The sequence below is a fragment of the Cydia strobilella genome, chromosome 13 (genome assembly GCF_947568885.1).
Source record: "Cydia strobilella chromosome 13, ilCydStro3.1, whole genome shotgun sequence".
NCBI lineage: Eukaryota > Metazoa > Arthropoda > Insecta > Lepidoptera > Tortricidae > Cydia > Cydia strobilella.
The window spans coordinates 9,309,718-9,334,728 of record NC_086053.1 but is presented as its reverse complement, the minus strand read 5'-3'; the positions used below and the strand labels follow the sequence as shown (position 1 = coordinate 9,334,728).

The window sequence follows — 25,011 nt, the reverse complement described above, 5'->3', positions numbered from 1 at the left end:
ACAACAAATACTAAAAACAAAATAAAATAAATATTGAAGTGGGGCTCCCATACAACAAACGTGATTATTTTGCCGTTTTTTGCGTAATGGTACGGAACCCTTCGTGCGCGAGTCCGACTCGCACTTGGCTGGTTTTTTTTACTATAATGACTAGTTAGTGAAGTGTTAAATTTATTTAAAGCTAGCTGCATGCAGCATATGTTAAGTTTGCGCAATCGGTCTCTTCTCTCGATGCAGTTTACGGGTCAGGAAACCCGAAAAGGCCGATTAGGGCGAGTTTTCCCTTCGGGTAAACTTATGTGGAAATCGGATATATTTGATAACGTTATGCTATTAATTTATCTTGCTATAATGCTATAATTTAATAGTGACTTTGAGTGTATTTACATTCAAGGCAAGGTAAATTGATCACTGAATTTTTGAAAATACTAGAGCGTCGCAAAATAAGATAAAGATTTTACCTTTGGCATAAACCGAGTGTGGTTGCAACGCCTGCACGGTCACACTCGTGGTATGTAGCTCGTCCGCGCGCAGTCTGAAGTGGAAGCATTCTGAAACCATCGCGCTCCCGTTGTCGGCGATCTCGACGGCCGCTGTTCGCCGCGCGCGCACGCCGCGGCATGCACGCTCCTGTGTCACGCGGACCACCATCTCGCGTTTGCTTGAAGATGGATCCAGCTAAACAAGGATATAATTGTTATTATTTTAAAATATTGCAAAATGACATGGGAAAATGTAGCTATATAAGCAAAAGGATGTCAATTGCTTGGCAAAGGCTTTTCCGAAAGATTATCCACAATACCCGTTCATGGGCTGCGCTCGTCCAACAGATTCCTGCTATCTGTGATAGTCCGCTTTGCTTAAAGGTTTTTAGATATTTAAACAATTCACAGCGCAAAAATATGGTTGAATTTACAATTATTTAATTCTTAGTATTTTTAAGAGACGGTGAAAAATATAGAACCCGCGAACCTACAAAAAATAAATATCTGTTTTAAGCACAGTGGCGAATTTAAATAAATTTACGAACCTGTAATTATCTTTCATTTCATTTTGCACTTGTTTTAAGCAAGAGTGAATTAAACATGAGAAAATGAACATACGAATAATTAATTATATTCACTGAAAATAACTTATTAATTACTGGCCTCAAGTAATTAAAATATGTACAAAAGGAAAATCTCCCGGTTCTTCAATTTACCTGAAACCTACACATTTCTAAATATTTAAAAATAATCTGAAAATGTAATTAACAAATTTCTGATGATTTCAAATAAAATGTATGAGAAGAGTGGCGGCATTTAGGCGCACTCACAGACATATTTTCTGAGATATTATATTTTATTCAAGTAATATATTTATATTAATAAAGGGTCATTCACGTATTTTAAGCCGAAAAACGCTCGACATATTTCACTCCGTACCGAGGAGTATCATCAGGAGCTTGCGTTGACGGTGACGGACCGGCGCAGACTGCGGCCCGCACGCACGCACGTGAGTGACCCGTTATTAATATATTTAATATGTCTGTGTCTCACGGAAGTTTTGTTATAATAATAAAATAATAAAAAATAATTTTATTTATTAAAATATTTTCTGAGTATTTCAGTTTTATAAGGTACATATATCGAGAACAGGGACCTTTTTGGTACTACAAAAACTTTATGTTTAAGGTAAGGTAACCAGTATTAACAAAACTTACTTTAATGTAGGTGGTGTGAAACTAAAACGAATGTTTGGGCGTCGCTGAATGTGTAAGTAAAATAATTACTTAGTCTCTCGAGCTAAGGCATAAGCAAACGCTTGCCTTACACTACTGTCTACTTCTAAGAAATCATATTGACAACCCATTCGTTCTGGAGCGTATACGTATTTTTACCCCAGACAACTAGGGCATAGCTGCAGTAGGGCGTAGCGCACGTAGAGCCAGAAACCTTTTCGCATATCCAAATGTCCGCACCTATCACGGTTCAAACGCACCCACGTACCGAGCAATAGAATTACTAAATAACTTCTTAGCTTCAGTCCAAAACGCAGACATATTCGCAGACAAGTGGCCGTCCTTAGAAAGTATTGTCAGGATTTTTTTATGGCCTGACCATCGGTATTCGGTATCCGGCCACCGAATATTCGACCTGTTTTGTAGTAAACGTTCGCGCGGACTCATTTCTAGGTTCGAAAGTGAGTCGAATGTTTAAATTATTTTGAAATAATAAACGAGTACGATTATGACCGTGACTGTTTCTTAAATCCAATTTGTTTACTCCGAAATCAAACAGTTACTATCCGGTATCCGGCCGAATATTAAAATAAGGGCCGGATAGGCCAGATACCGGATACTAACCGAATATCAGGTGCATCTCTAGTTTTATTTGAAATTTAGAATGTATAATATTTCAAAGGTTAAAACTTTACCTTTAACCCTCTGACTTCTATGACTGTGACTGTGAGCCGATGTAGATTCTCGTTATACAGTAGAGACACCAATATTTCACCTAAGTCCGATGTCGGTTCTTGAAGATCCTGTTTCAAAGAAAACACTGTTATCACGTAAAATCTTTAATTACTCGTACTTCCAAAGACTTTTGGAATTAATTACTCGAGTTAAAATCATTCAAACATAAATAAATTCTTTATTTTATTAATTAACTTCAAGATGACGTCGTGTCTTTATTTAAGTGGATTAAAATAAGAAGTGGGAACTCGTAAACAATATGGGGTGGTCCTTAGCAATAACTACAACTAATGACGTCAACGTAAAAAAAATATTATTAGTATTCTCATACCAAAAAAATAGATGTGTGTTCTTATCAAGCTAGTGTTACTACAATAGTTCGCAGATTGTAATTATAAAATTGTATATACGAATATTGTAGATAATTATAACAATTTCTATATTCAAACGTGTCGAAGTCATGGGCAAACAAATCAGATCGACGGGAAGACTGCGAACAGTGCCGCGTCGCATGGCACTTTCATGTAAGAATCCGCGAGTAATGGGCCCAACCTATTATGAACGTCTACCAGCTGAAATTAGATATGAAATATCTGACGAAGCATTTGAACAACGACTGAGGAACTTTTTATTGAATAACCCTTTATATTCAGTAGATGAATACATGGAACTAAAATTTAAATAACTGTTTGACATTATAGTTTTTGTAAATTGGATTTTATTTGACAATAGTTCTTAACTGTTATTATTACTGCTCTTAGTTTTAGTATGACGATCATTACGAAATACCTTTTTTGTTTGACATGTATTCCATTATTTATTTAGTTATAATTTGACAGTAATTTTCCAATACCTTTTAACTTATAATTGTTAGTTTTTCATAATTTGTATTGTTTTTGATTTATCATTGTTGACATTTTATAATTATATGTTTGCATGCCGAATAATTGACGATCATAATATAAATTGATATAGATTAGTGTAAGAATAATTTATATTGTAATTTATCATTATGAAAGAAATAAACTAAACTAAACTAATTTTCTGCCAAGAAATCATATGATATAGGTATGTGTTGAAAAATGTAATGTACCTTTTCAATATCCATTTTATACAGCTGTGGTTCTTCGTCAGGAGCAATACCCTCGAGTTCTGACAGCGGCAGGATGACGTGTCCAATAAGCTGCTTCCCTTTGCCTACTCGGCCAGAGTCCAAAACAGACAGCTTCAGTGTAAGCCCGTCCAGTTTTCCAGGCGGGATCTGAGGATTTTGTTTGCGTTTAGGAAATTATAGGTCTTGCGTTTTACTTAGGCAGCTGCTACGGACTGGAGGTTTACAATTTTAATTGTAAATACAAAAAAGGTATAACAGTACAAATCATAACAAAAACCCAGTATACAAATCGACTCATTACTGATGCTGCACGGACATGATGGTCGTATTTGTCTTCGTGACAGCGTGACTGACTGTCCCTTTCAATCGCGTGGTGATAATAAGTGACACTCACGAGAGTAAAGCCATCCATTATAGCGAGTTTGCAGAGAACACACGTATAGTGTATACTGTAGCCTATATTAAGGCTAAGACTACACTTCAAGTACTCACTCAGTTAATGATAACCTAATATTTAATCTGTCAGTGTGTAGACATGGCCTATTAAATAATAATAAATATCGCAGGTTTGTAATATTTATATGAACATCACATTACATATGTAGTTAGTCTCTTTGTGAGTAGATGTATTTAATGACTGTTAAACCAAGTAATCCGAGTAACCGAGGACTTTGATCGTTCAAACGATCCCGAATACCTTTAACTTTTAATGAGAAATTAATTAAAATTACTTGGATACTTTAAGTTTTATGTTTAAACTTATTTTTATACAACATGTATAATTTAAATATTGTACGTACTTTTCATGTTTTCCCAATGCTTAAGCTTAAAATATTATCCTACTTGATTGATATATTGTCTCGTTTTATTTAAGTATACCAAGCGATTTTGGATATACCTACATGTACAGCTCTTAATACATTTCATGTTTAATTTATGTTCAAACTAACTTTCGTACCAATCATTTTGGTTGTCATAACACGCACCTCGATCAATCTATCAAACTCGTTATTTCAATTCCAGGTAATATATATGCTTACTTATTGTTGGCCAAAAATAATTAAAACAACAGTCTGTGGGCGTAACCTTTGTTTTATAGATCTGAAACCTTTGAACTCTGACATGAGAGGTTAACGTAAAAGTTTTATTTTTGCATCACGTTGCTCACAAAGGGTAATTTGACGCAGGTGAACATTTAAGCAGCTGATAATCTTAATACAAATATCATTATTTTCATTATTTTATGTTATGTGAACTACGCAATACATCGTAGGTTTTTTTTTGTAAATCGATATAAATAAGTACATATTTACCTATCTTAAAAAAGATATAAATTAATTCGTATTTTTAGGGCCATTAATTATTGTGTTAAAAGTTAACAAAAAGGCGGATAATTTAATTGTAAACTAGATACTTTCGAAATGCATTGCGAATTGTGTGAAGATCATAATATTATAACAATATCAATACCTATTTAAATAAACAAATAAACAAAATCTGATTACCGCTCAGGTGTTTTCAATCTTGAATAATCAAACCAAACAAATTTTTATCTTATCTAACCGCTACGACGGAGCAGCTTTCATTTCATTATTTATGTGATAAAAATAATAATAAAATATTTGTTTTTAAATCATATCTTAATAACTACACTTCGTAGCAAAAGTTTCTTATTCGGGTTTTCATTTAAATTGAGCATGTTGCATTTACAGAGTGCACTTAATCTAAAAGAAACAATAATGTATTATGAGCAGGCATCGTAAACTGCGAGCGAAATCCATTGAAGTACTAGGGTTGTAACTGGTTGTCATACGTCATTTCAATGGATTTCGCTCGCAGTTTACGATGCCTGATTATGAGAGAATCTAAAGGTACAGCCATGGCTATGGTCTGGGGCGCCCTCTGGTCGCATAATAACTTTTGTCATATTTTTAATTGTCATAACACTTTATGCATAAAATTGTAAGTCATAAAAATCTTTAGAATTATTCCTGAGTATAACTGGGTTTTTGTCATAAATGAGTTATGTCATAATTTTTTTAGTCATTAATTTAATTCGCATAAAATTTTAATTCATATGCTTGATATCCATAATTCTTCTTCGTTCGAAGTTTTGCAGTGCATACTATTAATATAGACATAAAAAATTAAGTCATATATTTAGTGGTCATAGTATGTTTTTTTCATAAATGGTAAAAGCATGAATAATAAATATGTATGGTTGTGAGGAACCCATGAAGCATATATTACTTTAGTCATAATTATAACCACACAAAGACCGTATAAAAGAGGAGATCGAAGCCCCCTCTAGTAGGAGTAACGGTTTTATAATAGATAGATTTATTTAAATAGTAGGTAGGTTAGGTTCGTTAGGTTTCTTTACTTGTCCGAAGGACAAACTACGCAGAAATAGAAGCCCCGCGTCAGCGGGGCTCCGTCGAATTAAGTGTTTGGTGTTATTAGGGAAAAGGTTTCTTTCGAGGAGTCTTGTGTTGCTTATTATTTTCTTTTAGACGTTATGGAGGTGGGTGTATGTACGGCTATCAATACCTATAAGTTAGTATGCATTAAATCATTATGGTTCAAAATTATTATGGTACAAAACGTTATATGTAATTATATTTAAAAGTATCGATAAATATGCTTTTAGTTTGTATGAAATTTGATTCATTATAATTAATATGTATATGACCAAAAAGTGTATGACAACTGCTGAGTATGACATCAAATATTATGACTAAAAATTTATGGCACAATATAACATGACTTTTTATTTGTATGCGCAATGATGATTATGATACAAGTGGTTATGCGTATCAAATATTGACTTTCATTTGTATGCAACCCAATATGGACCCTTATTGTGCTGAAACTATTAACATTTCTGAAAAAAAAAAAACAAACCTAACCTAACCTACCCTATTCTACACAACCTATGCAAAATATTTTCGAAAATACTTTCTGTTTTAGCACAACTTTAATAATAAGATAAGCCGCAAAGTTTATTGAAGACGTGAGGCAAATCCTGTGACACAAAAACGCAATATTTTTTTCAATATATTTTGTGTATTTATCTATTGAATATTTGTTATTTTAAAAACGGTCTTGTACATAATACTGCTAATGAAATACAATTGGCGATGTTTATAATATGTAAAAGTCGAGTGTGTCATAATGAGTTTAGAATTAAACTTAAAAGCAATAAAAAAGCGTGCTCTTTTAACTGAATCCAAAGAAAATGTATCCGTTATCATACCTAAATCTCGAATGAAATGCCCTATCCTGCACCTATCGCCCCTCTCAATGAAAGTACGACCTTTGACGTACTTTTTCTTTTGAATCGAACGGTAGAAAAACGGAAAGTTAACACGTCATCAGATTACCGAATGAGGTTCTTTACCTTCATATGAAAGCACAAGTATGGGGAATTGGAACCGAGGGAATACATTCAATTTAAGCTTCGAGAAAATAACTTTCGTATGATATTTAACTTAGTCTTCTATGTAAATAACACGGTCTCGATAATATCGCCTTTTTCTTTGGTAATCTTGTGTTTATTTACTGAGATTAGCCAATCAACAATTATAGGTATAGTAGTATTTGGATTTAAACTGTTACATTTTCCTATTCTTTTTGGCTTATATGCTTGTGCTTTTGCTTAAGAACTAGTTTTTACTACCGACTCAAACAAACCATGTCCTTTTAAGATAGTTTTGGCTTCTTAGCGATATATTAATTACATTCTCGTTACTTTAATAAGTCAAGGGTATTTGACGATTCATTAATTTCCACGTTGATAATGATTTCCGTGTGTTACATTTACACCTACTTAATTGGCAGCTCTTGCACTTTAAAAAAAACAGGTCAACCTGGCGAGTGGCGGTAACGGTGTTAATTACAGCATATTAAGCCGACCGTGTGTATCCGCCACATAGTAACGATTATTAAAAGGAACGACCAACAAAGGCGTTTAATTACACGGTACATTTTAATTACTAGATACCTTGTTTTAAATGTACTACGTTTGTGTTTACTTACATTGTTGAAAGGATGTATTTGAAATCATACTGGTCAGATATAAACTATAAAGGCAACGATGCACACATGACGATGCACATGAATCTTTTGTGTACCTAACTCTAGTTCAGTCAACCAGTAAATTTATAAGTAGTATGATTAATTAGACGGGTAATAGCTTTGCATTAACGAGTGTGGAGAGTTTATAATTCCACAACGGTTCTCTATTGTTTCTCATAAAGTTTTAAGCCATAATGTATTGTTTGTCCGCATTTTCGTTAGTCATAATTTGGTTTTTCTCAGAAACGCGTAAACGCGTTCAGGGTTGCCATAAAACAAACCTAACCTAACCTATTTATAGGATAACCTTACGAAAATCCTGAAATGTTAACGGTTTCGGAATTATGACTAATGATAATCTGACAATCATTAATTACATTATGACTCAATAATTATGTCAAACAAAGTTCCAAACCAAACAGAATCACTACATGGTATAAAACAAAGTCGCTTTCCGCTGTCTGTTTGTCCCTATGTATGCTTAGATCTTTAAAACTATGCAACGGATTTTGATGCGGTTTCAATAGAGTAATTCTTGAGAAGTTTTTAAGTGTATTTGTAAAGGTTTTGTGTTACCCGTGCGGAGCCAGGTCGCTAGTACAAAATAATCCGAGCTACAAAGTATATGACGAATAGTGGTACTGGCTAATTTAATATTTAGGTAATAAACACGCTCGTCGCTAATTTGAAACGAAAGGTTTTTAAACGAAAGGGGACGAAGTCACGTCACGGGACCGCTTCTCCATACAAACGTAGTCCTCATTTTCCTTTATGGATATTAACATTATAGAAAATATTTTAACGCAACTTGATGTATTCTTGATGATTTTTTAATTATTATAAGTTAAGAGCTTTTAAAAATTTGGAAAGAACTTATTTTTCGCTTCTAATTCTTACATAATAACAATTAAAAAATCGAAAAAAAAACTCTAACGAAGGCGCATAGCCATAGTTATTATAGGTACAATAGATTATGTAAAAATGTTTTTCATAATGTCAATATCCAGGGAGGAAAATGAGGACTACGTTTTTATGGAGAAGCGGTCTTCCATTATCCTCTTAACAAAATTACAATTATGCATCAATTACAATAACCTAGGCTACTTTTTTTTGCTGTTTCAACTGTCTGATATCTTCCAAAAAACAGAACTAAATTTATAAACTCACTTGGTAGACAAACGTCTCGTCAAACATTGGGTTGCAGGATTTCTTCTTTTGCTTGGTTTGAAGAACTCTTCTCTCGTCTGGCATCAGTTGTATCCTATCAACAATAATATTTTAGAATTATTTTATTACATATAGGTGTATGTATTCTATCAAATTATCAGTAGGTAAATAGATTGACCTACTAGTATAATAATAGATAATTGAACATTAAAGCTTCTAGCGCATATTTTTCTTGAAACTAAGTAGTTGCATGCAATTATCATACATTGTGCAATGTGCTCGGATCTAACACAGCAAAATATAATTATGACGAAAACGCATCGCATAAATATGTATGACATGTCATTGTAAATAGATATGTAGTATAGTCGTTCTGTGACGTATTATTGTTAATACTTAATAACAATTATTCAGTTAAAGCTGCGTCCATTTTCGGTCGGCTAACGCATTGTGTCTGAGGATCGCGTGATCTAAAGCTGCAGACGAAGTTGTCGCTGTCGAAGCCATGGTTCTCCCGATTCTTCTACTTCGGAAACATGGTGTTTGTTCAAAGGCGACATTCACTTGCCAGACACGTTCCACTTACGCTGTTTGCATTTTATTCTTCGTATAAGATGGCAAGATCGCGTCCCCAACACTGAAGTAATTCGTCATTGCAAGATGCCTGGTATGGAGGCGCTCTTGATGAATGGTTAGCTAAGGTGGTGTGGGCATGTTTGGCGTATGAGTGATTGCAGACTACCGAAAGCCGTCTTCAATTCCCAGCTATCAGCTGGTAAACGGAACCAAGGTGAGCAGCACAAGGACGTGCTTAAGCGTCACCTAACTGCCTGCAGTATACCAGCTGACAAATGGGAGAAGTATGCTTTTCTACGACCAGAATGGCGTTATCGTGTCAAAACGAGCGTAAAGAACTTTCAAAACGTTCGTCTCAGTGATTTTCATGCGAAACGTCAGATACGTAAATCCCCGCCGAAACCCTCCTATAATAATATCTATAAATGTCTGGTCAACTTGACTGCCCCACCGCGATAGAATTTTTAAAAAGTAAGTTTGGCTTTGCATGCCATGTTAGAGCTCACGCTTGTAATTAGCTAGGGTCACCGTTGCCGATCACATGCCGTGATAGCTATATATATTACGTATGATATAAAAATGTGAAGTTCGATTGCTGCTTCTAGCATTGGTATAAGAACAAAACTCATATCTTAAAGTAAAATTTACAAGATTTATTAACCCGTAGAATATGTTATGTGATTAGACTGCAACCAATATATTCTGACAAACCAAAATAGACACCGAGATAGTTGACTTTTTACATGATCGTTGTTGTAATGTGGTCATACAATCGCGTATGACGCTTCACTTAGAGCAATGCTTAACGAAAATAATACTTACTTTACATACGGATCGCAGGCATTGGCAAGAGCAGGGGTGCGAGATGGCAGATGTTTCACCTTCAAAATGTGCACCTGAAGTCTCTCTGTGGTTGATTCGTACTTCAGCGTGAACCACACGCGCCCCTAGGGAAATTAAAACGAAAGGTCATCACGTGACTAGGAACATCACTCATGCAGCCAAATTATTAGCATAGCTCGTCTATAGATGGCGTCATAAAAATACTGTCACACGATAAGTTAGTAATATGCGCTTGGTTGTAAATCGCACCAATCTATTGGAGTGCAAATAGCACTGGAGTGTGGAACTCAATTTTTTACAGCCCTATTATCATATATTGAGAGTTCATCAGTTTTTATCTCTTTCGCTCTTGCAACAATTGAATGAAAAAGATGGATATACCTACTCGAATTTAGGGAAGCAGAATTTGCGGAAGGATCCAGATTAATTTGTTTTACGATTTACACCTACGCACCACGGTATTTCAATCAGCTTCTGACAGGCCATTTACTAAACAATAACGACCTTTGAAATGCTATAATTAGTACCTAGTCAACGAAAAGATTCGTTTAAATAAAAAAAACGCAGAGCTCTGCAAAGGCGCGCTAAATTATTTAGTAAACGTTACTCTGCCTTTGCGTCGTTGAAACAAAAAGTTGTTAGAGCTCTTTATCTACATACATAAAAGTCGTCAATAATAACCGTCACGTTGGCTTTATGTATATTAAATATTCATAAGGCACACAAATTTTATAACACAAGGCTGTGGAAACATTAAATATGCTTTGTTTTATGGTTTGGGATTACAAAAATGTGATATGGACAATTAAGGCATTTTTTTAGGTTTCCGTACCTTAAAAGGAAAAAACGGAACCCTTATAGGATCACTTTGTTGTCCGTCCGTCAGTCCGTCTGTCAAGACCCTTTCTCGGGAAAAAAAATGATTTTTTTTTGAAAATAAACAAAACTGCATTCTAAGATTTTACATATTTTTTTTTGCTTGTCTAAAAATATTCTTGAATACTAAAAATTCGATTTTATGGACATTTTATACGACAGACGAGTGTAAAGCCTAATGTTTCTTGGAGAAATGTTATCATTAACATTAACTGTATCGAATACCTAGTAGAATAAAATAGCGTTTATTTTTTTAATTTTTAGTCGGTTCGATTCCCGGGTGAAACAAGCTAATTTCAAAAAATCTTTTAATGCAGTTTTGTTTCTTTTTAAAACTAAAAGAATGTTTCTTTTGAGAAAAATGAGCTAACTTAAGGTTTTAAGGCACTTTCCCTCCAGGGTCCATTTATTCTTTCCACACTGTATACTCGTACTCTACGGTTGTTATCAAATATGTACGAGTTGTCATTTATTTATTTTTATTGCACAATATATGGTACCACAAATGGCAGACTTAATGCATTCTCTATCAGTCAACCAGTGAAATTTAGCCCATTAATATACCTCCTCTGGTGGCATTAATAATATTTGAAGGGTACACGGAAAGAACATGTCTAGTCACTTTAGTAACATTTTGAGTAATCACGGTTTTAAAATTTGGAACCATGTCAAAATGTATGGTAATTCCGTGACCAGATCTTTTTTAACTAAAAACAAAAGTTGTGTTCAATATATTATACAATGGTAGCAAAAGATACAACTAATAGTTGATTAAGAGCTCTACATTTTGAAATGAAAATCTCTTCCGAAAAAAGTGACTAGACATGTTCTTTCCGTGTACCCTTCATTTGCTTTGTTGGATTGTAATAAAACTTTGCGCATACAATGATATGAGGTCTAGGTTTGAAATTAGTTTATATAGCTCTAGTATGTAAAACAATCGAAATAGAGCGAAAACAAGTTTTGTATGAAAACTGTTGTTGTGTGTAGTTGTGTTTTGTGAGTGACCCGTTATTAATATGTTTAATATGTCTGTGTCTCACGGAAGTTTTGTTATTAAAACTTGTATGAAAAACTTAATTTCGCTGTATTTTTTTTATTATGTTATCTGAGGTTACATAAACTAATTTTAGACCTAGATATACCTTATATACTATTGTAAGTACCAAGTTTCAGAGCAATAGTCGTTTTAAAATGAGAGCGTAACTACGTTTGTATGGAGAACCGAGCTTGCCGGGGACTCTTAAGAAGTATTCAATTGATGTAGAAGAAATTAATTTATAGGAGTGGCATCAGATTTTAAGCGAGTAAATTTAACAAACTTCTTTTTTTAACGGCACTTCTTTCCAATTATAGGTTCTTGATCGAATTCTCATGAATCGAGTGAACGGCTATATAAAGAAATAAATTAATTACCACGTGGCCCTCGGGCCAGAGTAAGTCTTCGTCGAGGCAATCCGATTTGTAGAGAGACGGGTCCAGTACTCCGAGGTCGGCCGTGTTTGCTAAAACAAAATATATTTAAAAAATCATTAAACAGGTTCATACCAAACTAGATATCGAAACTGGTGTAAAGTTTATTGTAAAAATCTTCAGGTAAGCAAGATTGACAAGATGGACTAATTCAGCCAAAAGATACCTATCATCACTTTGCTAGTTATCAATGTTGTAGAAATATATACACATTAAAACACTATACAGTGAAGATAAGTATAATTTATAGATCTGATAGCAATATAGACGATTTCGCGGTCTGAACCCATTATTACGAAGTGGTGTAAAGAGTATATTTCACATATTTAGCTTGGGTGCGGTGACTGCTATTATCTACGTATGTACAATTTATAACCTAAAGGGCCACTTACACCATTCCACTAACACGGAGTTAACAGGTCAAACCTGGAGTTACCATGGTTACCAGTACAACTTGACACTGGGTTAACGGTTTAACCGGTGCAAGTGGCTCTAAAATGCATTATAATAAATAAATAAATATTATAGGACATTCTTACACAGATTGACTAAGTCCCACAGTAAGCTCAAGAAGGCTTGTGTTGTGGGTACTTAGACAACGATATATATAATATACAAATACATAAATACATATAAAACACCCAAGACTCAGGAACAAATATCTGTGCTCATCACACAAATAAATGCCCTTACCAGGATTCGAACCCAGGACCATCGGCTTCACAGGCAGGGTCACTACCCACTAGGCCAGACCGGTCGGCATTATAAATTGTATACCTAAGCTATAACCATACCCAAGCTACATGAAAAACCTTATACCTCATATTTTATGGAATCGATGTTTTAATAAACACCCTAGTGCAAACCGCCAATTTCCGACCGAATAATAACAGTGTGCACTATGTAAATAGTTAATTTTCTCGATGTAATTGTAATAATGGATGCCAAAATTACAGACCTTGTTGGCATCAAAAATAGATATAAGTCCGTAATAGATGGATACAGTCTAAGGAAAAAACGTGCCTCGAAAATCACGAAAATTTGATTCTCGATCAGATGGCGCCACTAGTTTTGGCCTACTCTCGTATAGAGGGCGTTGACTGTTTCGTTTGTTATTTACAATTTTAACGCATACCAGTGAAAGAACATGGGTCAAAATCATATAAAAATAATTAATGCAAATAAAAAAATAATTTATCCATATTTAAATACATTTTAACGTATTTTAATAAATCTTCATTTTTAGTTTTAAAGTATGTCGATAGATGGCAGTGAATTTACAGTGGTTACAAAATTTACTATGACAGTACCGCTCTCTTATTATATCCTCATTGTTGGCATTTAACACCTTAATTTCCGTCTCGTAATGAAATTGGCCAGACGATTTCTAAAACTAAAATGTTTCAGGTCTTCTAAATTTACACAACCACGAAATTCGAAATTATCACGTTAAGGAACCCTTTACGGCTACCACCAGTTTGACACTGACATATACACTAGCGTGTGCGTAACTTACTCTCTATGCATCTCGCTCGTAGGTACTTGCATATTAGTGCGAGTGAGATGTATAGAAAGGCAGTTTCGCAGTATCGAATATGTCAGTTTGACACTGCTGAGGCAGTCGTGGTACCTAAGGCTACTTATTTGGTAATCGTTGATTCGTTCGAGGTTGGTAAAAACTTTTCCTAGCACCCACCACACTATTTATACTGTGTGATGAAAAATACTTAACTATTTATAAATGAAATTGACTTATACAGGGGGACCAACCATTGGACAAACCCTGAAATCCCATGTAGGGTTACTTCTCAGGAATGCTCTAACGTTAATATTTTTTAACAAGAACAAAAGAAAAAAAAAACATTCCAAACAAAAGTTATTTTCAAAAATCGACAACTAAAAGAAACATACTGTATTGATCATTGGCAGAGCTTTTGACAATTTGTTCGAAAATATGCGGCAATGATGACATTTGTCAAAAGTCAGAATCTTATTAGTGTCATAAATAAAAAAGAAAATCAAAAAGGTCGAAGGTTTCATACTATTTATTACCTCAGGAGCTACTGACACATACAGGCTGCTCCAAAGTACAAAATCGTAAGTTGTTAATTTCTTCGTAACCGCAACAACGGTTGTTATGATACTTTGAATACACTGAATACTTTGAATACTAACGTCATAAAAGCTACCTATTGTGAAAAATTCAGCTCTCTAGGTCCAACGGTTTGGGCTGGGCGTTGATTTAAGTGAGTGAGTCAGTCAGTCAGGACTTTTACGTTTATATATATATATATAGATTAACATGGTGGAACATCTAATTCCGCGGTCATAAACAATACCTTCCGCTGTTAAAATAATAAAGCTTATTACTTTCAAGTGACAGGACAGGACAACGACGTCAAACAGTAATCTGAGCGCTATTGTTTAAAATGTAATATACAGCCACGACCTTTCGATCTTTGACATTTTAACATAATGACGCAACCAACATACCTTTGTTAATCGGTTATAACCGATTATTTCGGTTACGGTTATAACCGAATTGCATTCCCTAGCTCACGACGCAGCAGTCGTGATACACGAGGTGATAAATCATTAAACAAAAGTTGAAAGTTTGGTCGAGTGTACAATGGCAAGTTTGTTTAAATAATAGGTACCTATTTCCAGTAAGCTGATCGTTGATTATTAATATATGTGGTATTATCTTAATAAAAACAGACAATAACACCGTGTCATGGGGTCTATGCTGCAGGCCGTCCTAACGGGGTGTGCTTTTTGTAGGTAGGTACTTAAGGTACTTAAGTATAGTTTTATACTTAAGTACCTAAAGTACCTGATTATGATTATGATTATATTTAATTTGGATATACTTCTTCTTAGATTATTAATTTTATTTTATTTCCAGGTTTGAATTTAGTTTTAATTTTATAATATTTTAATATGTTACATAGATACCTAGCTGATATTTGATAATACCGTTAAAGTTGACATTAGTTTTCAGATTCTTAATTCTTAATAGCAAAACAAATTGTTAAAGTAAGTGCCAATTATAATCAGCTTACCTTACATATACACGGTGTTTCATGACCCACTGAAAACCTAAAAACAGTTTGTTCAGAATCGATAGAAGAAGCGATTGCGCTATATTTTAATGGGGGTAATTTTTTTTTTACATGCTCAGTCTACAAGTTTGTAATGCAACAACATACTACTAGCATTTGACACGTTATTTGTCAATGAGCAACACCCTTAACTGGCCATTGGTAAACCTTATCTCGTTGCAGTAAGGTATGCAAATGGTCAGTTAACAGTGTTTACGATGGTAACTAGCAATATGTCACTAAAACGACGATGTATCTTGTGTAGAATTGTTAAGGAAACTAAACAACGAATATCTTTTTAAATATTTATCGGATTAAAGAATAAATACTCAAGATGAGTTTAAAATAATAAAAAAATCTGTTGGGGTGTCTCAGGTTTTCAGTGGCTCAAGTAACACCGTGTATACATATAGATTAATCACTAGCTCTTCAATGTTTAAAAGCAAATACTTATCTACCCGTGTCAGACTATTTTGATATCACATGTGTTCTTTTGAAGTGAGATCAAATGGCCAGGCTACACAGGTACGCTCACTCTACAATGTTATCGGATTACCTATTGCTCAACGGTTTACTGATGTTTCGGCGAAAATTACTTGACAAACTTTCAGTTCCCAAACTATTTATCCCATATTTTTAGTTGGGCGAAATTTCATTTCGCAAATTTACATAATCCAACCTAACCTAACCCAACCTAGTACGTCAAGTCGTTTCGCAAGTATGGGGTTGGGTAATGAAATGCTTGCGAAGTAAGGTTATGCCAACGGTTGGTTTGCCAAATGAAACTTTGGCGAAAAGTTGGTTGCCAAGTGAAATTTGGCGAAATAAATTTCGCCAAAAAGGAAGTACACCTATTAAATCTTTTGAATCTTCAAATTGCCCCCAATTGTACCCGGCCATGGCGATTGGGCAGTCCCTACCAATTTCGTTCCAAACATGTTTGAAAAACTCTTAATCTTATTTCTATTGGGCGAGAAAGTATTCAGTGGCCCTCTCCATTAGTGTACGCGGTAGTTGGTCAATGATTGGTAATATGCTTTTATTTTTTTATCTAAAGTCCGTGTCTGTCCCAGTGCTTCATGGTTTATCCTGGTTTTGGTAGAAATGTAGCTGAATATACAAAAAGTCTCAATTTTTCTCCAATTTATGACTTAAGTAGGTTCCAGTTTTATAGTTAGGTACAGTCAGCATGAAAAGTAACAGATAAGACTACGAGTCAAAAGTGCCATTCTTTATTCATTAAATATTATTCATTTTTGTTAAGCTAGTAAGCTTAACAAATATATATACTAAATCCCTCTATGTATAACAATTAGATTGTCTTTTGGATAATAATTTAAGGACAGTAGATACTCTTGGAGCGTTGCTTCATCCGCTACAATCGACGCTGACTGTGCAGAGTGTTTCTAATTCTCTCTTAAGTTTTGAACACGGATTCATGGTTTACAGCAAAACATTAATATCTTAACATTATAGGTAAAAGACAGTTTAACAAAACATGGTGGTGTATATGCAATACCTTGCGATATACATGCAATACCTTGATTAGGTTAAGATTTTCAATGAGAGTACTTAAGTTATAAAATGTTACGCCTATTTTGGAATAACATACAAATTAAAAAGACAAAAGGCAGACTTTTTCAGAAACTTAAATAAAACCATACTCTATAACAGTAGAAAACAATTTCCACAAGTTGTATTGCGCCTCCGACACTAATTAAAATAAATATTTCTTCTTAAAATAAATTTTAACTTTTAAAACATATTTAAGTACCTACAGTTTGACAAAAATAGTCCCCATATTTCCATTAACGGAATTTCATTCATAATGCTGTGTTTGTAATTAATTATAATTTTATCAACCTTTGGATACCTACCTAAAAAAGAAGTTCTTAATACTCTTTTACATTTAATAATTTTTGCTACAATTTCATTTCATCTCAACCGTCGAAATTAAGAGATTTAAATTTTAAGGAAATCTTTCGATTTCTTATTCTGGTTCTCTGGAAATCTATTTGGATGTAAGCGATTTATAAAATGAATGCTAAAAGCACCGAAATTTTACGTAGGTACTTACAGCCCTCTTTTAATGGATTCATCATTAATTATAAAAGTGGTGGGACTTTTTCGCGCAAAGGAAATCTTTCGATTTTTTATTCTGGTTCTCTGGAAATCTATTTGGATGTAAGCGATTTATAAAATGAATGCTAAAAGCACCGAAATTTCACGTAGGTGCTTACAACCCTCTTTTAATGGATTCATCATTAATTATAAAAGTGGTGGGACTTTTTCGCACATATAAAACAGTTTATCACATGACAACCAATCACTATTCCCTGAATATTTTTTGAAAAATACATTGATTAAACCCAAAAATGTTTTCGCTTATCGATCGAGTCTATAGACACGTAATTTTTACCGTTGAACCGTATGAGACGCAACGTTATTCAAGAGGCAAAGTAAACCAAAGAGGAACGTTTAACATCGTATACACATTTAAGAGCAAACACGAATATCTTGAAACTCTCGACTCGAAATCTTGTGTCAATACAATTTGAAATTATTTACTTTGTTGAGGAATAAATTTGATTCGATTCCCAATATTATTGAAAATTGTATCAATATTACCCTTGATCGCATTTCTTGCACAATTTATACTGAGCATTATTATAAATATTTGATTTGCATGTTAAATCTTATATTCAATTGAAATGGTCACACAGTGTAAAACCAGAAATTCTTATAAGTGATCTGCAAGAAATCAACGCAAAAGATGTATATATCTAGCTTAAATTAAATCATTACCTATTGATATGTATATAGGTAATAAGTTATGGACCTACCGACAGTCTCATAATAAATCGCTTACTGAACGGACGTGTGCCTTTCTCTTATGCGCCCTGCACATATACTACATTGGCGATCGACGATTAAACTAAGTAATATAATACGGACTGATTGATGCGTGCAAACATATACGAATAGTGTTTTTTTTTTGCTGTGATAGTGTGCGTAAATATTTAATGGACGTGACAGCGGTTATTTTGTGGTGGTGCATTATCGTGGTACAAAAAAATGTCGGTTGGGAAGATCAAGGCTTTCGAAGTAGCTTCTGGCAATTGGACTACGTACATCGAACGTTTGGAGATGTATTTTAAAGCAAACGACATTAAAACGGATGTGCAATTACCAACGTTAATAGCAGTCATGGGCGCGGACGCATACGAGCTGTTGAGAAATTTAACTAGCCCTAAGAAGCCCGGGGACTTGAAATACACTGATGTCATTAGGATTATGCAAGATCATGTGGAACCCAAGCCTTCCTTTATGGCCGAGAGGTATCGTTTCCGGCTGCGGCGTCAGGGCGAGGACGAATCCGTGGCACAATACCTCGCGGAGCTCAAGAAATTGTCGAAATATTGTGAGTTCGATACGTCATTAGAGGAAAATCTCCGTGATCAGTTTACGTGTGGATTAAAAAACGATACAATCAAACAACGTCTCTTTACCGAGAAGAATTTAACCTATTCGAAAGCGGTAAGTCTTGCGCTCTCGTTGGAAGCGGCGGAGAGGGACGCAGCGACTGTAGAACGCCCGTGTGCGAGCGAGAGCAACGTTGCCAGATCGGACATGGCGTCTGTAAATTTAGTCACACCGGGACCACGTGGCGGAAATAAAGGCAATAATCCTAATTACAGACAGAGTAACAGTGCCAGCACCAGCAATATGCCGAATAATGACTCCAAATGTGCAGTTTGTGGACGGGAAGGCCACCGTGAAGCGAGTTGCCGCTATAGGAATTTAACGTGCAGCAAGTGTGGGTGCGTGGGGCATCTAAGGCGGATGTGTCCGTCTGGGGACGCAGCTAGCAGCCAGGGGGCTGCCAGGGGGCGCAGCTCGGGCGCCGGCAGACGCGGCGCGGGCGGTCGAGGCTCGCGGCGCGCCTTTCACCACGTCCAAGCGGCACAATATGAGACTCCAGGGGCCGACGAGGACAATTCGTCGGACCCTGAATTTGAAGAAAATCTGAATCATCTCTGCTTGAACGACTACAGCGCGGTAAGCATGTCTATGCACGTAGACAACATAATGTTAGACATGGAAATAGACACGGGCTCCCCAATATCCTGCATTAGTAAGGAAAACTATTATAAATATTTTAGGCATAGGCCAATTAAGCCATTCAATTTGTCATTTACATTTATTGATGGGAGTAAATTTAAACCGTTAGGAGTTATAAGACCAGATGTTGTTTACGAAGGGAAATTAAAAGCTTTAGAACTGTTTGTTGTAGAAGGGGGTACCACATCTTTGTTAGGCCGGCAATGGCTGAGGGAGCTAGGGATTAATATCCCACTATTTAACTGTCAAACAGTGAGTAATGATGAATTGTGTAAATTACTCGACAGGTATAAGGAGCTATTCAGCGGCGGGTTGGGGCGGTTTACGGGCGGCAAGGCGACTCTTCGCGTGAAGGAGGGCGCGGCGCCGGTGTACTGTCGCGCGCGGCCGCTGCCGTACGCGCTGCGCGACCGGGTGGACCACGAGCTGGACGAGATGCTGCGCAGCGGAGTCATCGAGCCCGTCGACACTTCGGAGTGGGCTACGCCCCTCGTGCCGGTACGTAAAGCTGATGGTGGATTAAGGATTTGCGCCGATTACAAAATAACCTTGAACCCGAATTTGCTGATCGATAGGTACCCGCTCCCAAAAATTGATGATTTATTAGTGAGGCTGAACGGGGCTCGCGTTTTCTCGAAAATTGATTTAACTCAAGCATATAATCAGGTAGAACTAGATGATTCGAAGCAATATACGGTTATTAACACGCATAGGGGATTGTTTAAGTACAATAGGTTGGTCTACGGTCTATCATCTAGTCCTGGTATTTTTCAGAGAATCATGTCCAGTTTACTAAAGGATATTCCACAGGTAGAAGTATTTTTAGACGACATTTTAATAAGTACACCAGACGTGGCGTCGCATTTATTGATATTGGACAAAGTTTTACAGAGATTGCATAGCCATGGCATGAAACTCAAAAAAAGTAAATGTTCCTTTTTTACTGAAGAAGTGAAGTACTTAGGTTTTATAATTTCTAAGGACGGTATTAAAGCCGATCCGGCCAAAATTGAGGCAATTGTTAAAATTCCACGACCACAAAACATAACAGAGTTAAAATCATTTTTAGGCGTGGTCAACTTCTATGCTAGATTCGTGGCAAAGCTAAGCACCATATTGTCACCCTTATATGACTTGCTTAGGAAAGGCGTAGCGTGGACATGGGGTAAACAATGTGAAAAGGCATTTAAAACGGTTAAGCAGGTATTAGTTAGTGCCGAAGTATTGATGCATTACGATCAAAACAAACCCCTGATTCTTACGACAGATGCTAGTTCACGCGGGATCTCCGGCGTGTTGACCCAACCCTGTGCCGGCGCCGGCGTCGGCGCGCGGCCGGGCGCGGCGGCGGAGCGGCCGGTCGCCTATGTCTCGCGCTCGCTTAACGACGCGGAGCGTAATTATTCGCAAATTGACAAAGAAGCGTTAGCGATTGTGTTTAGTTTTGAAAAATTGCATCAGTTCCTGTATGGAAGGCGTTTCGTGTTAAGGACTGATCACAAACCCCTTGTTAGCATATTTGGTCCGAAACAGGGTATCCCTGCAATGGTAGCGAGTAGATTGCAGCGGTGGGCGATCAAGCTGTCGGCATATACCTACGACATTGAATACGTACGGACAGACGCGAACGGCGCCGACGGGTTGTCGCGCTTGCCGGTGCCAGTTAAAAATGCGACGTCGCTGGATGGCCCACCACCCGAGCAAACTTATTTGCATTTTGTCCAAAATGAAATGTTGTTAGACTACCACGAAATCAAAACACAAACCCAACGAGATCAAATTTTAGGTCGGGTGCTCAGTTATTTACGATCGAGTTGGCCAGCTGAAATAGAAATAGATAATTTACGCCCCTATCATAACAGGAAAGGCGAACTTTATGAGGAATTAGGATGTGTTATGTGGGGCCATCGCGTAGTGATACCACAGAGCTGTCAGAAAAAAGTATTGGCGTTATTGCATGAAAGTCATATGGGGATAGTGAAAACTAAAGCATTTACAAGGAGTTACGTATGGTGGCCCGGCGTTGATGAGGCCGTGGAGGCCATGTGTCGCTCGTGCACGGTGTGCGCGGCCGAGGCCGACGCGCCGCCCCGGCATGGGCCCGCGGCGTGGCCATTCCCGGCGAGAGCTTGGTCCAGGGTGCACGCGGATTTTTTAGGCCCTATAGGCGGGGAAACGTATCTCATTTTGGTGGATGCACGATCAAAATGGTTGGAGGTCTTCCCACGCTGTAGTACCTCGGCCGTTAATACAATTGAGAAACTAAGTGAGGCTTTCGGTCGCTGGGGTCTGCCAAGACAATTGGTATCCGATAACGGACCACCGTTTACTAGTAGGGAGTTTGCGGTATATTTGACAACTAATGGTATAGAACATTTGTTTTCCGCGCCATATCATCCTTCGTCGAATGGAGCCGCCGAAAATGCCGTGCGCACTATCAAAAAAGTAATTAAAAAAGCTGTTAGGCAAAAGCAAAATATAAATATTGCAATCAATACATTTTTATTACATTATCGTAACACCGAACACTGCACAACGGGTGAAAGCCCGGCGGCATTAATGTTAGGTAGGCAAATACGTACCAAATTAGATGCTATTAGACCGGATTGCGAAAAAAAGGTGCGCGATTCCCAAAAGAAACAGATGTCTAGTACTGCAGGTATAAAACGTGTATTTCAGCCGGGTGAACTCGTTTGGGCACGGCAATACCAGGGCAACACCAAATGGACACCGGGGCAGATACTACGGAGAGAAGGGACAACCGACTATACAGTGTTAGATAGCTTAGGCAGGGGGTCCCATTAGGCACATCGATCAGCTAAAGCGGCGTTCAAGTGTTTTAGTATGTCCACCAGATCCATCAGCTTTACCCCTACCACAGAGCAGACCATCGCAACAAGGGAATGCGACTAGAGAGGCTGCACCCACTCCAGGTACGCCAGAGCAGGCGAGATCATCGGCCACAACGCCAGACACCCCGGCACACAAGGTCATTCCACCCGGAAGCGCGCGCCACAGTACACCGCCATCACCTAACGCTGGCCTCAGTACTAATCCCCAAACATCGCCCTTGCCGCCACCTGAACCGCCTCAACCCCGCCATATTAGGGAGTGCCGGATTTTTAATCCACCGAAATACAAATTATAGTTATTAACTTACCATTGGTACACCTTATCTCGTTGCAATAAGATTCATAAAAGTTTTATTTGTTGTGTGGAAAAGAAATACCCGTATAAGTAGAAGTAAATAAGTGTTTATTTAGGTTAGCGTGCGGGTATCCTGTAACTAAGAACCATATAATAAAATTTTCTTGTAAAACAAATTATTTTCCTACATGTAATTAGATAAATATAATCTGTGTAAGTAATACTACTATTTAGTCAATATCAATACCATAATTAGTTTAAAATGTACTTAAGCACTTATTAGGAAACAAATCAAAATGTAAATACATTGCTATCAATTATTGATCAATAGGAAGGTCAGTGACCCTCTTTCGAAAGTAAACAACTTTATATTAAATGTTATACTTACCTATGTACGTTCCTATACCTACACACAGCTCATCAGCTGATCAACGTTCCTATTATTATTATATTATGACCTTGTTTAGTTACCGACATATTGCAAATAACAACTATATATAGGTACCTTTCTATGTCGTTTTAAGAAGAGAGTAAGAAATAGGTAATAGTTATTTGTTAAAATGTATACTATATAGTATAATAAATATATATGTTTAATCATAAGATTTTGGTTGGCCGACTGAGATTTAAAGTTTTTCTTTTTGTATTAAAAAATATTTAATGTGTAGTTTTAAGAAGAGAGTAATGATATGTATATAGGTAATAAGTTATGGACCTACCGACAGTCTCATAATAAATCGCTTACTGAACGGACGTGTGCCTTTCTCTTATGCGCCCTGCACATATACTACACCTATTATATAAAAAATTGTACTAAAAGTTTCATCCAAACTAATTTGATAATGATGATGGATCGATGGGAGATTTCTAGGTTCTAAGAAGTAGTAGTTTTATTATTTCGCAAACAAACTGGTTTCAGACAATTCAGACCATCTCGACAATCTATCCCTTTTTAGGGTTCCGTAGCCAAATGGCAAAAAACGGAACCCTTATAGATTCGTCATGTCTGTCTGTCTGTCCGACCGTATGTCACAGCCACTTTTCTCTGAAACTATAAGAACTATACTGTTGAAACTTGGTAAGTAGATGTATTCTGTGAACTTCATTAAGATTTTCACACAAAAATAGAAAAAAAAACAATAAATACTTAGAACTGACTCAAAAAAATTTTTTTTATCAAACCCATACGTGTAGGGCATCTATGGATAAGTCTTCAAAAATGATATTGAGGTTTCTAATATCATTTTTTACTAAACTGAATAGTTTGCGCGACAGGCACTTCCAAAGTGGTAAAATGTGTGTCCCCCCCCTGTAACTTCTAAAATACGAGAATGATAAAACTGAAAAAAAATTATGATGTACAATTACCATGCAAACTTCCACGGAAAATTAGTTTGAACGAGATCTAGTAAGAAGTTTTTTTTAATACGTCATAAATCGTAAACCGCAATTTACCTTTCACTCACGTTTCACTAAAAAAAAATTGTTAAAATTATGTAATGTACGGAACCCTCGGTGCGCGAGTCCGACTCGCACTTGGTCGGTTTTTCTAAAATGTGTCTCGCATGGCACCAGCTATCAGGTCTAAAATTTACATTAAAGCGCACTTAACTACTGTACATTACCTAAAAGCGAACACTGAAACCTGAAGTCTAGGGTTTAGGTTCTAGTTGCGTGTACAAGTACATGCGGTTCAATGAAATAATACGAGCGCTATAAATATTATATGTCAAAGGTGCGGTTTGCTCACGGATGATGTATTTCTGTTGCCGCTATAACAACAACTACTAAAAACAGAATAAAATAAATATTTAAGTGTGGCTCCCATACAACATACGTGATTTTTTTGCCGTTTTTTGCGTAATGGTACGGAACCCGCCTGGCCCAAAACAGGAACGACTGGCATGAGATGGAGGAGGCCTTCGTCCAGAAATGGATGATCCCCGCGTAAAAAACAAATAGTTTACTACCTAATTTTAGTTTTTAATTTTGTTTTTATTTTTACACATTAAATAAGTTAATAATTATGTAAATTGATTTTATTCTTGAATTATCCTTCA

At 36.4% G+C, this 25,011-nt stretch overlaps 2 protein-coding genes across 2 annotated transcripts in view; one reads left to right on the top strand and one right to left on the bottom strand.

The window, feature by feature from the left end:
* Positions 1 to 25,011, bottom strand: part of LOC134746660 (synaptotagmin-15-like) — a 71,990-nt gene that overhangs the window by 12,975 nt on the left and 34,004 nt on the right. The window contains exons 6-11 of the mRNA XM_063681163.1: positions 12,525 to 12,613; positions 10,212 to 10,336; positions 8,814 to 8,907; positions 3,549 to 3,716; positions 2,416 to 2,523; positions 462 to 678 (exon numbers count right to left, since the gene is read on the bottom strand). Coding sequence (XP_063537233.1) covers positions 462 to 678; positions 2,416 to 2,523; positions 3,549 to 3,716; positions 8,814 to 8,907; positions 10,212 to 10,336; positions 12,525 to 12,613 — 801 coding nt within the window. The remainder of the gene's footprint in view (positions 1 to 461; positions 679 to 2,415; positions 2,524 to 3,548; positions 3,717 to 8,813; positions 8,908 to 10,211; positions 10,337 to 12,524; positions 12,614 to 25,011) is intronic.
* On the top strand, positions 18,530 to 22,624 carry LOC134746616 (uncharacterized protein K02A2.6-like). The gene has a single exon (XM_063681042.1). The coding sequence runs from the start codon at positions 18,758 to 18,760 to the stop codon at positions 22,607 to 22,609; it is 3,852 nt and encodes a 1,283-aa protein (XP_063537112.1). The 5' UTR covers positions 18,530 to 18,757; the 3' UTR covers positions 22,610 to 22,624.